This window comes from Onychostruthus taczanowskii, unplaced genomic scaffold (genome assembly GCF_017590055.1).
Source record: "Onychostruthus taczanowskii isolate IOZ18803 unplaced genomic scaffold, ASM1759005v1 scaffold33, whole genome shotgun sequence".
Classification (NCBI taxonomy): Eukaryota; Metazoa; Chordata; class Aves; order Passeriformes; family Passeridae; genus Onychostruthus; species Onychostruthus taczanowskii.
This window is the reverse complement of record NW_024500683.1, coordinates 3,483,012-3,499,307: the sequence shown is the minus strand read 5'-3', so window position 1 is coordinate 3,499,307 and position 16,296 is coordinate 3,483,012. Positions and strand designations below refer to the sequence as shown.

General features: G+C 38.2%; 1 protein-coding gene across 2 annotated transcripts in view; it reads right to left on the bottom strand.

Moving 5' to 3' along the window:
* The window catches only part of LMBRD1 (LMBR1 domain containing 1), a 67,584-nt gene that overhangs the window by 28,678 nt on the left and 22,610 nt on the right, over positions 1–16,296 (bottom strand). For both annotated transcript variants that reach the window (XM_041410696.1, XM_041410697.1), the window contains exon 7: positions 14,933–15,006. In XM_041410696.1, coding sequence (XP_041266630.1) covers positions 14,933–15,006 — 74 coding nt within the window. The remainder of the gene's footprint in view (positions 1–14,932; positions 15,007–16,296) is intronic.

Here is a 16,296-nt window from a genome sequence, read left to right as displayed (position 1 = left end):
CATGCACTGAACCCAGAGCAAGGCACTGCCTGTTTTTGACTGTAGTTTTGAATATGCCATAACTTAGCGTGGGATTGACAACTGCCTATAAATGGGTATTAGCTCTCCATTTATACCACCTTCTTTGAGAGTATTAAGCTGCTTTGCCACCCACAAGGCTGCAGATATTGTCTACCTAGACTTCACGAAAGCCTTCAACACCATATCCCATTGCATTCTCTTGGAAAAGCCAGCAACCCAGAGCTTGGACAGGAGCACTCTTTGCTGGGTTAAAACTGGCTGGATGGCTGGGCCCAGAGAGTGGTGGTGAATGGTGCTCCATCCAGCTAGCAGCCAGTCACAAGTGGTGTCCCCCAGGAATTTGTGTTGTCCCCAGTTCTGTTTAATGTCTTTATTAAGGAACTGGGTGAGGGGAGTTAGACAACCATTAGCAAATTTGCAGATGACAACAAGCTAGGGGGGAACATTCATCTGCTGGAGGGTAGGAGAGCTCTGCAGAGGGACCTGGAAAGGCTGGATCAATGGGCCCAGTCCAAGGATATGAGGTTTAACAACAACAGGTTCCAGGTCCTGCACTTTGGCCACAACAAACCCCTGCAGTGCTACAGCCTGGGGACAGAGTGATTGGACAGTGGCCAGGCAGAAAGGGACATGGGGGTACTGATGGACAGCCAGCTGAACAGGAGCCAGGGTGCGCCCAAGAAGGCCAATGGCATCCTGGCCTGTGTCAGCAACAGTGTGGCCAGCAGGGCCAGGGCTGTGATTCTTCCCCTGTACTCAGCAGTGGTGAGGCTGCACCTTGAGTGCTGTGTCCAGTTCTGGGCCCCAATTTAGGAAGGATGTTGAGATGCTGGAATGAGTCCAGGGAAGGACAACAAAACCGGTGAAGGGTCTGGAACATATGTCCTGTGAGGAGAATCTGAGGGAGCTGGGGTTGTTCAGCCCAGAAAGAAGGAGATTCAGGTGAGACCTTATCCCTCTCTACAGCTCCCTGACAGGAGGCTGTAGCCACGTGGGGATCAGTCTCTTCTCCCAGGCCACCAGTGACAGGACAAGAGGACACTGCACCAGGGGAGGTTTAGGCTGGACATAAAAAGTTCTTGAAAGAAAGGATGATTAGGCATTGGAATGGGCTGCCCAGGGACGTGGTGGAGGTTGGACCTGATCTCAAAGGTCTTTTTCAACCTAACTGATTCTCTAAAAAGCACTCTCCCACAATTCCCTTCTCTAGGCCAAACAAAAAATTCCTTCAGCTTTCACTTACGGGTTACTCTGCAACTTTATAATCATACCCATAAGCTTTCACTGGAGCCTCTACAGTTGACCTGTTTCATAAATTAGGGGACCAAAACCAGACTATTTCCAGATGTGGCTTTGGAAGCGACAAGTACAATGACAGTGTCTACCGTCTTGCTGAGGCGAGCCCTGGACACTGTCTGTATTTCTGCTGCAAGGCACACTGCTGGATCATGCTCACCTTGCTGCCTACTAGGACTTCCAGGTCATTTCCAGCAGAACCATCTCCCAGATGATCAGACCCAAGCAGTAACTGTTGCTTGCAACAAACCCATTGCAAGAAACAACCTTAAGACCTGCTAAACCTGATGCCATTCTTGGCCCCATCCTCTCATCTGTCAATGTCTTTATGGCAGCTCTTTCTTCTGTTTTATCTACTTCTCCCCGTTTTACATATTTCTCAAACTCTATGATTACTCAGCCCTACCACCCAGGTCATTTGCGTGGACTAAACAGTATTGGGCCCATACTGACCCCGAAGAGCTCACTCAGGGCAGCTAGTAGTGTAACTACAGAATTTAGGGGACATGTGAACACCATACAACACCATCAACTAGAAGGCAGGTCACAATTTATCTGACGTCCCTCTCTGCAACACAAAACATTTCTAGCCAGTGCCAGTATGCAGAAACACATAAGCGATTACTATGACAATGTGCCTGAACAATTTTACAAAGCTGAGCTTAGAAGTAATTAGATTTCAACATCTGAGGTTTCCACCTGTTCTTCAAACAGCTAGCATATCAATTACCATAGCAAGTATTCACTCTATGAAACAGTTAAGAAATGAAATCCCGGGCTTTAAAGCTTAGTCAAAGTTTCTACAACGAAAAATAAAACTCTCAAAGTGATGTATTGTTTTGCTGTTTTTGAAAATGTGAACCACCTACTTAAACATCAAGCTTGCTCCAGGGATAAAAGCTGTCTAAGGTCCTTCCCTGAATACAGAAGATGCTAATAGTAAGATGATTATGCAAGTAAGGCTCCCATCATCAGTGTGGGAAAAGAACACATTGGTCCTTCAAGATAATATATAGAATGAAGGACAGAAAAATGAGTCATCTCATGTGATGTGTCACAGGCCTGAACAGAAGCTGTATTAACTAATTTTCAGGGCTGCATATCCCTTCAGGCTGATAAAGAAGTTCAAAGTTGCTCTGGACGAAGTTTTAATCCCTTGGGTTAGTACAAGCATTAAATTATTCAAGGGCTATTATGTTAGGCATCTGCAACTTAACAAGCAAACAACATATTGAGAATAGCAAAGGAAAACAAACCAAAGATGTACACTACAGCCAAGAGAGGGCTTAGTCCTGAAACAAACTGTGGGTTCAAAGTTTGGAATATGAATCAAAACATATCAAAAAGAGCCTTTAAAGCAGTTAACACAAGTTAATTTATGTACACTAATTTACATAAAAGAATTAATTAATTCTTGACATATTTATACCACAGAAACAACAGATTCCAGGACTTCTTTTTATACAATTTTTTGGTCTAGAATTGTTAAGTTAAATAAGAGACACTGCACCAAAGAGTAAAACCAGACATCCAAATGTACAGTCAACTACAGTATACATGCAGTTTCATAACACAGGTTCTTAAAAATTAACTGAGTCTGGTACTAAACACCAAGTGTTCAGGCTGGTATCTGTTAACACATGGTGCAAGGCTGGGTCTCTGAGACCTCAGGCTCTATCTGTGCTCTTGCTTGGATGCCAGATCAGCTTCACTGAAACCACATTTTTGAGTAGAAACATAATCTAAATTTATAGTTAAACCAACTTATTTTAGAGACATCTCCTCTCTCCTGAATTACCACAGGTGCTCAACACAAGAGATCACCATCATTTAGCTTAAGGGCTGGAAAGCCAAATCCTAAGAGCTGACCATCTATTAACTACAAGTTAGAAGCATCATCCATGAGCAGCTATCTTGTTCTTATTTGAGTTTCTGTCCACAGGCATCTCTGGATAGATGAAGTTTTTACTTTTAGACGTTTTGAAGCATAAAGCCTTCTACTCTAAAGGATAAGAAGAAAAACACAGAACAACTTACTGCAACAGAAAACCCAGCTTCCCAACCTCATTAGAACAGTCTAAACAAAGCTTTTGAGACTCCTGTCTTACTTGTTACTCATGGAAGTGGTAGTTCAGTCAGACAGTGATCTGAAAATAAATCTATCTACAGGAGGAGCCTGTAACTCCCATGAATGCAACAAATAGATCAGTACCTTTATGCAGTACCGGTTGGCACGGAAGAGCAGCAAGAAGCATGCTCTACCTGTTCTCTGAGCATGCCACTGAACCCAAATAAACCCCATGCTCCAGACAGAGCATTAAATACCTTATGAGAAACCACATAAGCATTGTGTCTAACTTGCTTATCTCCACTTCTCCCAGGTCCCTGTTTTTCTCATTCTGCAGCAGATTCAGCCACTCTCATGTCATTCACAGTTGGGATTTAGAAGGAAGAGTTGCTGTTCTGATTCTTAGTCTCTTGCAGACTCAGCATTACAACACTTGAGACTTGCCAAACTCACATAACCCATGGCCAGATAAAGGAAGTCTTTCTTATTAGTTGCCTGCTATGCTGATAATTGTCACTCAAACAGAAAGCAGAACATAAGTGAGGTTGCAACAAGTTGTAAAATCACCTTTTACTGAAGTTGTTGCATCAAGCAACTACTTCAGGGATAAACTCTTGAGTATTAAAAAGATCCAGAAAGGTATTCCACTGGAAACTATAACCTCTAGCATAACAGTTCTAAATTGCACAAACCATGAAAGACTATCACCTATAGGGTGTATTAAGGTGGGAACACCTAATCATCAACCACATCAGCATAAGCACATAGATGAGTTGAGAGGAAGACAGCAAACCATATTATTACAGTAAATGACTTCAAAATACAGTTAAATGACTTAAAGCTGAACACCTACCACCAAAAGCCTGAAGCCATCAGGCATTATAATTTAACTGGAAGTTGATTATGTTTCATTTTCTAATCTGCTACGTTCAGCTAATAAGATATGGTCAAATGATTAACCTGTGGCCCAAACAGGATAATCTCTCCTTGTTAGAGACCAATCAGAACAAGTAAATTTTTTCTCAACAGCTTGGTGCACAACCAGAACTAAAAATAAAGACAGCTTAACAGCTCTTTCTGGTTAAAGATATTTAGGAAATAAACTTGTGATTTCAATAAATTATTGAAAAATACTTGTGTAGCATATCAGAAAGACTTCCTACTCCATTCATTATTAGGGGGTCTATATATCATGCAAGGTTATCACTGAGCTTTTTAAAAGATGTCTTATCTAATTTTGGGCAAGAAGTGTAGAAATAAATATTGACAAACATTTCTTGCACAGCAGTGCCCTCTAGCGAAGTTACATAAAAAAAAGACAAAACAATTCTTATAACCACCGTATAAAAGACAACAGAAATGTTCTCAGCTTTAAAGACAAAAACATTAATATTCCTATTTTCTTACAACAGCTTATTTCAATACTCCAAGTGCGACCATGAAAGAAAATGTTCAGTTCTACCAAGTAGACTGACATATTTTAATACATGCAGTATTTAAAAAAATACAGTCAAGTATGAGCTAATTTTCTTCAATACAAATGCCCCAGTTAAAACCCCCCTCCATTTAAATAATTACTTTGGTATAGAAGATGTTTTTATATAATAGTAGCCTAATTCGCTTTTTATTTGAATTACGCTAACCACAAGGAAGTCACAGGATACCTTCTACCCTTCACAACAATTAACACAATTCAGTTGCTTAAAGTGAACAGTTTCCTATGGATATAAGGCATTCCTGCCAGCATTGCTACTGACCAAGCACATTGGTCAGTCCAACTAAACAGTCTCAAGGGAGGTGCTCTTTCAGGTGTCACACCAATACAAGCAACACTGAGTTTGTGTAAGAGGAACTCCACCTTGATTGAAACTGTACCTTCTCCGTGCAGCTTGACTGCACAGTTCTCCTGCAAAGCAATCTGACCTTCCAAGGACTCATCACCTGCTTCTTCTAAAGCCACATCTCCCATCTCTATCTACTCATACTACCATTCAAAAATGAAAATTGGAATTCAAGAACCTCATTTCCAAAACATCATTAAGTGTAGTAAACAGTGACAGGAGTTCATGTATCTTCCCTCAAATTATGAGGGGTAAAGGAGAACACCTACTAAATGCATCTGAAGATGGCAAACTCTCTCATGGACAGTTGGCCATTTACTTCCTGTAAAAATCTCATGCCATACAGCTTCAAAAGTCATTCAACATGTTATCTGTAAAAGTTCAGTTTTTCATGGGAAATTTTAGCATCCAGTCTTCAGCTGCTATGAGAGCACAATTTCTGAATAACATTGTTACAAAAAACATCTCAAAGTGTGGAACAGATTAATCAAACAGAAAATATAGGTTCAGTATGGCAATTCTTGTATGATCTGCAGTACTCAACACAAATCTTACCCTGAGCACTTGTTTCTCTATTTCTCTATTCTTCATCCCTACAGTATCCTGCTATACATTCACCTTCATTTCTCATCATGTTTTCTCTGCACCATACAGACTCGTTATTTGTCAGTGTTTAAGCAAACAAAAAAAAAATGTTGTCAAGATTTCTAAGATACAGAAGCCAAATAAAACAGGCTGTATACTACAGCTATTCTAATACACACTGTGAACTGGTGCTTGCTGGACAAAACATCTGTGAAAGAGTTAATTCTGCTTCAGTTACAATATCGAGCAGAATTATTTTGCCTAGCTGTCACCTTCTATACTGCTTGATCAGGCTTAGAAAAGCATAAACAACAAAAAGATTAATCCACTTTCCAATTCTAACATTTTAAAGTACAAAACTATAATTTATCCACCAGTTTAATATCTACAGTTATCCAACAGTGTAGTATGAATCAAGTGGTTAAAACAACCAAACTGGTTTGTTATTTTTTTGGTTTTTAAATATTTTTAATAGCTGTTATTTATTACTTCATAGAGAAGTGAACATAATAAAAGAATTACGTTTCCATTTCAGAACTGGCATTGAAGTGATTAAATAGTAATGATGATGAATGCTACTAATATATCAATTTCTCAATAGCTGTTTGACATCTGCTTAAAAGAATATCACTAGTGAATGGATGCTTTTAAGGTTAGACAGATTCTAAAAGGGTTTAAGCTCTTTGGTTGTTAATAACACCAACTGTGGAAAAGTAAACCATAATCTGGACAAAAATTAGGTGTGAGTAGACAAGCTACGCTTTTTAGCACTTCTTTCAGGATGGAGAAAAAAATGAGCATTTTATAGTTCCATAAGAAATCAAATAATGCTTATTAAATGTTTGGGAAAATTACAAAGCCAATTATAATCATCCTTCAAAGACATGCTAAGTGAAATGCACAAGATTACTCAAAAATTCATCTGCCTATCATACGAGCAACTCATTATTCTGTCTCTAATTCAAATAGCAATCTGGAGCTGACAACAATTATTGTTTTAATACCTAAGGAAATGGAGAACCATCAAAATGAAAAACATATTAATGAAAGAATAGATGCAAACTACATCATCTGTGAAACTGTTAGAAGTTCACCCCAAGCCAAAACCAGCATAGCACTGCAGGCCTAATTTATCATTTTCTTGTTATTATTCCATATTTATAGACATAGAAAGCAGTCAGTATAAATCATCAAGGTCATGGATTTGCAGAGCCCTCCTGAAGATGACCTGTTCACACGTCTTACAAAACAATTTTAAGTATGAAGCTTTGTACTTCAGTACTATATTACGTAATGCCAAAAAAAGTAGAATTTGTGATAAGGCTTGAAAACAGAAAAGCAATTACCAATTAAGGATTAGGTTGAGAATTGAGACATATCAAGACATAGCCCTAAATAATGTTCATTTAAACACTGCCTGTACTTGAGAAATTGAAATATGTTTATGATCTTGCCAGTAATATTAATGTATCAAGTAAGTATTTGTAGACTTCATCTACATTATTCATCGACACTATTTTATTTTTTCCCTCTAAGAAGTTAAAAATTTAGCATACACATGTTACATCTTTCTTGTCCCTTCCTGGTCTTCCAAACAGTCAATTAAAATCAATAGAAGATCATTCTTCAGTGTATTCAGCAGGGAAATCCAACATGAAGTTTTAGTATTATATTCTAAAAAAGACATACTAAAAACGATCAGCTCAAAGTCAGTCAAAAGAAACATAATTGCAGCTTTTATATTTTTATATCCATTTACAGCAGGAAGCAACTTTGCTTTTTGCCCAACCAAGCTGCAAAGTTACAAAATAAAGGAAAAAGAAATTTGTATTACTTAGATTAAGAAGAGGTATTAAAAGTTTGGTTGTTCCCCTATTCTGAATTGGCAGTCTCCCTTTCACTTACCCAATGAGCTTATGAAAATCACCAGTTATCGAAGTACCTCAAAGTTACTACTATCTTCTGACACAATCTTGCACAAACTAACAGTTATTAACACAAATTATTTTCTGACATTATGCAGTTTTTCAGAGTGCCCAGTGTACTTTTTGAAACACTAGTTATACTGAGGTGAATAAATCATAGTAAGAATCTTTAATTAAGCTTCTTTTTTCCCATAAATTAATAGCTGCAATGGAATAAACAGTTCTCCAACTCAAGCGAAATAAGGTTCTAACAGTAAAACCAGTATTGTAGAAAAAATTAATCCAATAAAGAACCAATCTTATTGTCAATCATTGTCACCTCAGCCATTTCATAGGCTAGACCCAAGCTTAAAGAAAAGACACCGCACACCATGAGGTACAACACAGTGACCCATTGGTACCACTGTAAACGCTGAAGATCCACACAGCAGAATGCCTGAGTTTTGGAAGGACTCTGCAGGTCATCCAATCCAACAGCTCTACCCAAGCAGGGTCCCCCAGAGCTGCTTGTCCAGGACCATGTACGTATGGCTCCTGAGTATCTCCAAGGAGGAAATACTCAGGAGATACTCCACAAGCTCTCTAAGCAACCAGTGCCAGTGGTCAGACACCTTCACAGTGTTTCAGCTTGTGCCCTCAGCCTCTGGTCCCACTCCCACTCCCAGTGAACACAGCCCAGCTCGATACTCTTCCTTCAGATGTTTGTACATGTCAGTACGTCTTCCCCTAAGTCGTCTTTTTGTCTTGGCTGACAGCCCTAGCTCCCAGCCCTTCTTCATAAGAGCAAAGTGCCTTGATTATCTTTGCAAGCCTTCACCAGTTTCCCTTCTACAGCTCCATCTCTCTCGTACTGAGAAGAATTCCAGATGTGGCCTCACCAAGATTGAGAATAAAGACAGTCACAAACCAAATACTTCTCCTAGTGCACTTCAGGATACTACAGGCCTTGTCTCAGCAAGACTACATTCCTGGCTCATAGTTAACTTGGTGTCCACTAGAACTCCCAGGTCCCTCTAAGAGCTGCTTTTCTCCTGAGTGGTCCTCCCTGGATATGCACATATTCACTCCTCCTCAGCTTTGCATGTTCCCTTGCTGAATTTGATTATGTTCCTGTCAGCCCATTTCTCCAGCCTAGCAAGGTCCTTCTGGATAGCTCCAATATAAACTCCAGAGGGTATTCTCCCAGTTGTGTGAAGTTTGCTGAGGGTTCTCCCCCATCATCCTGATGATTAATGAAAAAGTTGAACAGAACTGGAACCAGTATCAATCCCTGGCATACAACACAAGTGACTGCCCTCCAACTAGATCTCATGGCACTTATCACCATCAGTGAGCTTAGATATTCAGTCAATTTTCAATTCACGTCACTATCTGCTCATCCAGCCCTTATTTCACAAGCTTCTCTAGGAGGAATTTTTGGGAGAGGCTTAACATGAGCTAGATGTACGTTTTCCAAACATGGCAAAGCCACATCACCAACAAGAGATGCTGTTACCCTATTACAACAGTACAGTAGAGTGTGAAGAGCTGAATGCTGACATGGGAATTATTACTCTGAAAACAGCTTAGCTCAAAACTCTTCTCCAGAATAACATTTTTGAAGCTTCAGAATTAAGTGCTATGCAGATCTGTCCATAAACTTGCTTCCAGAATTTTTAATTATATTTAAAAATTGTACTGTAACAATATGAATAAGACCTAGAGACAGCAGTCAAACTGTTATACACAGTTAGAGAAACAAGTTATGCTGTTGAAAAACATTCTGGTTGACCACACATCTAATTGATTTTTGATTTCTTTGGTTCTAAACTATATGCTTGCTACAGTCCAAGATTTTGGGAAATTTAGACAATTCAGTTCTGTGCCCACATCTTAAAGTGCGTGCCTTAGCAAGAATAACTGCTCATTGGAATGACCATAATTAAAAAAAAAAAAACAAACCAAAAACCCAAAACTAAAAAAGTGAAAGTCTATGCGGCAAACGTAAGGAAACAAATTGAGAATTTACTGCTATGGACTTTTTAATAAGGTGAGACACTTGTCAAATACAAAGATGTCTGCTTTAGATCACTGTTACACACTACCGCCAAAATGTCTAGCCTCATGCTAGACACCTCTGATCTTGCTTTGCAATCAAGTGTTAGAGAAGCTCTGTTTTTCCTGTAGAATGCCAACACTACCAGAAAAAGATTCTGATTCAAAAACCACACATCTCACAGCCAGACGCCTTTATAGCCCAGAGAACACACTGCTGCCACATTCTACATGACTGTCCCAAATATCACCACATGGAAAACAAAACAGAACATTTCCATTTAATGTGTGGAGTTAAAATCCTCTAAATGCTCCTTTTACTCCTTAATCATCTTCCTTGCAGCTCATCTTCTCATTTGAATGACATTGTGTGAAGAAATACCATAAAGCATTTACTTTGCTCTTGAATACTGAAGATATTTCCTAGCAAGTATGAAACTTGAATTAAAATCTAATTCTTATAATAATTATTGCTTTTTAATAAGTACCAAGTATATACACAATCTTCCGTATTAAGTTATCAATGAAAGTAGTTGTGAATTTTCTCACTGACGTTTTTTTGGAAAAGCAACTTTTGCACCAACTCCTTAAACTGGTAATTTCCATGCTAATACCCTCCCCAGTGATTTACCTTAAGGAATGAGATACTTTCAGGATCAGTATTTATTCTAATACCTCCAAAAGCTTTTAACTAGCTTTTAACTTTTCACAGAAATTGAGGAGATCAGGAACTTTTCATACCAAAGCAGCTTTATTTCTTTGGCAATTTCAGTTTTAACAGTGTACTTCATCCCACCCCATTCAGATGCCAGGGAAAAACTCACAACTCAAAAGCAAAACTACATTTTCACTCAAATGGCAAGGAAAGCTCTTCTCTGTATGTATCACTAGATCAAATTTATTGTGACTTTGATGTTTGAAGCCATAGAAAATGGAACCCAGCAATCTAATATAATGACAAACCCATTGAACTGCAGCATTACCTACATACATATTATAGCCAGTAACACAAGTGTTCAGTTATCCACAAATCTGGTCCAGCACAATGCCTTGATTTGTGTTGTCCCTGAACTGTCACCTTCACCCCCAAATCCCAACATATCAAATGCTACAACACAGTATCATCTGATAAGAATTCTGTTTTTCATTGCATTAACAGCTCACCATGTCCTACAGAGTAAAGTATCAAACCAATCAGGGCCTTGAGAGACCCCAAACACTGGACTGATGCTTAAAAAATAGGTTTTAACTACTTTAGTCTTTGGGGTAAATTTGTTAGTTCCATAAATTAAACTGCAGCCATTTACAATCTCAATAACATCACCCTGCTGTATCCCTCCTCCTTGAAAGCAGCAGGATATGCTTTCATGAAGGAAGCCTAGGCACACACACATGCTGAAGTGAGATTTTGCTCTCCATTTCTAATCAAATTCAGGGCTAAAGGCTGGCAGCGCCAAACTTTTTCCCCCCAACTTCTCACATTATTGTATATTACCACAACACAAATTCAATTTTAGAGCAGCCATAATCTAATTCTTCATGCTGAAGGCCACACAAAGCAGTACTGTTAAAACACATTTAACTAATTGTAGAATAGATAAATTGCACTGCCAGGGACTTTAATAAAATCACTTGATTCATCTCTTTCATCGTTTCTTCCATAAATAACATTTTAAGACTAAATCAGTCAACTGCAGTCACAGCACTCCCATTCATTTTTAGTGTTTTGTGTTATAGTAGGCATTCAATGTAAAGCCATTTTTAATTAGGTATGAAGGGACTTGCTAACATATTGCTTATTACAATACAACCTTTATTAGACAAGCATTTAGCATAGATTTTTTTTTTCTTTTCTGTCAATGACTACATTGAAGACCAGATATACCTGTTCTTAATTTCCCTTTAACAATAGAATAGCAAACTCTGGCACTGAAACAGGCTGAGGATATGCAGAAGTCAGGGGAATAACAAAAATTTTCAGTTATGCCTATCCTACAAATCCTCAACTCTTCACTGTGTAAACCACAGATCTGAGATCACCTCCATTCAGAGACACAGGAACTCAGATACCACACATGCTGTCCCCATCTGTTCTTTTTTCCATCATCTACTAAGCATTTGTGGAAAATTTTGGAATAGGTGTCTTTGTTCTTGTGTTCACTCTTACCTAATATTCTTTCTGTGCTTAAAAAAAACAACACCAATTATCAAAGAGTGGTTTGATGACTAAGCACAGAGATCTCTCACCTTTGGAAACTGGGATAAACAATTTGACAGGCAGCAGAAGGCTGCCTGAAAAACAAACATGTTCTATGCACTCATGTCTGTCTCATCTAGAGGTGATTTTTTTTATACAAGGCTAAAAGAGCAAAAAAAACCCACCCCACAACACAAAGACACCAGAAACTACCAAGAGAAAACAGTCGTTCCTTCCAGAATCTTGTTCTCCTGCTCTGAAGTAGAGCAAGTGGAGTAATCCAAACTGGCAAAGACAGACAACACTCTGAGCCAATCTCTTCCTGAAGTTCAAACAAATACAACAGGCCAGAAAATTTTTGTTACTGAAGTAATTTTTGCATTATGTCGTACCACTGGGTAAGTTCAGCTCATGCTGTTGCAGGTGAAAACAGCTTAAATATGGAAGCCTGACCAACACAGCTGGTGGGAAAGGTTCTATGAAAACTCTACAGCACAAAGAAAACACTGTCCAACTTGGAGAACAGACCTTCTAATAGGTGATTTTCACTGTCTGTGACACATTTGTACCTCAGTCCACCCATATACCAAAGCCAGCTCACTGCTAAGGTTCTACAGCTGCCTGCAAACAATGACAAAAAACTCACATCAGACATATATAACAACCCACTCCTGTGTGAGCTCATGCCAAAAACGCCTGTAAAATAGCTCCTCCATTTCTCCTACTCTCCCTCAACACCTACTGTAAAACAGAACAGATAGTTCCATAAGGATGAAATACAACAGTTAAAAATAAAGGAAATCAATTTCACACTCTGGGCACTTGCATAGACAGCTCAGTTGAAGTTTACAAAGCAATAAATTAGCCCAAAAGTCTTAGTAATTAAGGCATTCAGATAAGAGTTAGGTCTCATGATTGATGTTTCACCTCATTTATCACTCAGTATTTGCATAAGTTGTAAATAGATTGATACTAAAGCAACAATATTGAAGATTTAGGTATTGTCTTCATCTGAGAAAACACAGACAACACAGAACACTGAAGTTATTGAACATGGATTTCCAGGTTCCACATATTTCCAGGTTCAGCTAGTGTTGAGGACAGAAGCATACTGTGACACTCAGCTGAATGGTGTCTACAACCAGTATGGGTTCAAAAATAAACAAGCAATAACACTGGAAGTAGGAAATATTAACAGTAAATTGAAAAAAAAATCCAAGAATCACATAATCATTAAGGTTGGAAAAGTCCTCCAAGATGACATAGCCCAACTTTTGACAGAATACCACCATGCCCATGAAACTATATCCCAAAGCACCACATCTGCTGCAGTTTTTTGTTGTAAATTGTTCACATTTCAGTCAGGAATACAGTTGCTTTATTTTCACAATCTCACATTTTAGATGTTTGCTGACAGTTACAAAAACCATACTTGGTTGTTTAAACAAAATACTGACATTACTCTCCCAGCTAAGGTGGTTTTTTTGTTAGTATCATGGCTAAAATAACACTATATGTACTCTTCAGCAATCCAAACAAGAAATGAACCTTTTCTTCCATAATTAAGTGAAACTAATTAAAAACTGGCACATCATTACAGGCTAAGTGGAGATCTAGATCTTTTTTGACCATTACATGATCCAGATGTCAGCAAGATAGCTTGAATAATTTAATGACCCATGTCACTTTAAGAAAAGGCTTAAAGTAATAAAATTTATCATCTTGATCAGGTTAAAGCACTTCATCAATGGGGCTGAGAGCAATTCAGCTCACCTAAAACACCCACTAGTTGATCCACCCAGTTGCTCTCCTACCTCCTGCACAAACACTGATGGCCACTAAGCTGTTAGCATTCTGACACATCTGCAAACCTGTACTGAACTGCCTTCCATAATTCTGCTGAAACTTACACCAGCTGGAGAGACAGAAAATCATTAGCTATACTTGTTACTCATTTAAGAGTCTAAAGGTACTATTTCACAAGCACCTTACCCCCTCCCCTCTTTCTTAAATCCTTTTTCAAGTTTTATACATTTATAGTTTGCCTGAAACAGACACCTCCTTAGGTACCAATGCTTCAAAATAAGCTATAAGCTTATTTTGCGTAAGCTATGGCTACAAATGCACTTAGAATTCACTAGCAAAGCTACATGGGAACAACCATGTTAGAGCCAGGTTTCAATGGAAGAAAACATTATATTAGCAAGGACATGAACTTAAAGATAAAAACCTGTCAGAAAACCAGTAATTTCTGAGAAACTTTAAAGCTTTTTCTGTTATCAGTAATTTATCTTAGCTTTTAAGCTTCTTTGCTGCAAAATTTTACCCTGACGACAAATTAAAACATGTAGCATTACAAACACGCTGATTATTCACTGAATGAAGAAACAGAACAGACTGGGAAAGCAAATGACCCCATAAACATTAAACGTTGGTCAAAGTCAGCAAATTAAAACAGTTCCTTTTCTTTGTATGTAAAAGCAAGAGTCAAGCAGTTGAACTAATATAACCTTAATCATACCATTTACAATTGGTTACAGAATGAACCCTTTCAAATCCCTCTCAGAAAGAACTTCAGTTCTTTAGTACTTTAGCTCCTTATCAACTCTAGGTTATGCCATAGTTCAAGGAATAAAAAAAAGTGCAACATTTAATTATTTCTCCACCCTGATACAGAGAAAGGCTTGAGAGCAAGTAAAGTCAGTGACTGCGTTACAGTCATAAGTAATGTGACTTGCATGAACACATCAAAATTAAGTCTGATCTCTCCCCAGTACTAAAACAGAGGTCCTTAAATTTGCAGCAAAAAGTTAGAACCTAGAATGAATGTTTCACACCATGAAAATCTAGAGCTAGAGACACTGCTGAATCTTTTTAGAATGACATGTTCTCCACACAGGTAGAGCCTGTGATAACTGCAAGTATCATGAAGGTAAAAATCTTAAAACACTGCATAACAACTTACTGTGTAAGTGATAGCTGCCAACATTCCAATCACAGTCAAGGAACTAATGGAAAATGAAAGTGCAGTCAAGCCATCTGCAAAAAAAAAAAAAACCTGTGGAAAATACAGTAAATGTATAAGAACACGTCTTCGAAAATTAGTTTCCAAAAGAGATTTAAGTTCATGAAAAAGACAAAAAAGATTAAAACATAGTTACCAGTTGTAACTCAGATGAAAAACTTAGCTAAAACAGCTTTTTGACCACAGCAGATCTTCATCCCAAATTGCAGGATCCAGGACACTCTTGTCATTTTCACAAGCTCACTGAAGGTACATTGACCCAAATTGTTGAAAAGACACTAATGAACTTGCTCCCCATAACTGCCTAATATCTCTTCAAGACTTGTTTCTAGCCTCCCCAGGGTGCTGTGGTAGCTTGCACAACTTTCATGTGCATTCTGGATGGTTCATCTTAAGTTTTATTTGCTGTCACCTGATTTCTCCTACTAATAGCATTATGCAGAATCAGACAAGAATGGATTCTTTAACCAACCAAAACAATCCACAGCTTCACTCAATGTATATACAGACCAACAAACTGGAAAAGCTTCAGGGGACTATAGGGTTACTTTAGCCTCATAACTCTAGTAATTTAAAGAGATAGTAAAAGAGTGACCAAATAAAAAAGCATTTAACTTCCTAAAATCTTCTACATAATTCTTCAAAACAGGTCTGTCCCTAACCTCACCACACAAAACATCACAAGTGGCTTTGGTTACTTAGTAACATTGCAACTTATTAATAAACTTCAGAAACTGACCTTCGACAAAAAAATTTCATGTTTGTGCTCAGTGATAACCAGAGTTTACGGTTTTCCCCATGTCCTCCCCTCTAGTTAATTCAAGAATTTACAGTAACTTACTTCTACTCACACAGATACATTAGCCTGTTTCCATTCATTAGCTAGTTTCCATTCTTATTTACTGAACACAGCACTAAGCAGTCACAAACTGAGAAACCATAACCTCACTCTATGAGAAGCTGCACCACTCTTCTGACCAGCCCTGCAGTTCTCCTTCCAAAACCACCAAAAACTAATAGAAGAGCACAACCAAATCCAACTTCACTGCTCAAATCTCTCCTTTACTATTTTTACTAGATAATATCAAACAACTTCCCCAGAGCTAAAAGCAGTATGTTCCTGTGTTTCAAATACTACAGCTATGTTTAAAACTTATTAAAAAAAACGCAAAAACTACCAAAAACCACCTAGGACTATTTTTCCTTCAGTAGCTATGAAAATTTGAGTTGGTTTTGAAGTTTAGGGGGCAAAAAATAGCCCACAAGTGGCCCCTATTTGTAAGATACCACACAATGTACTTACA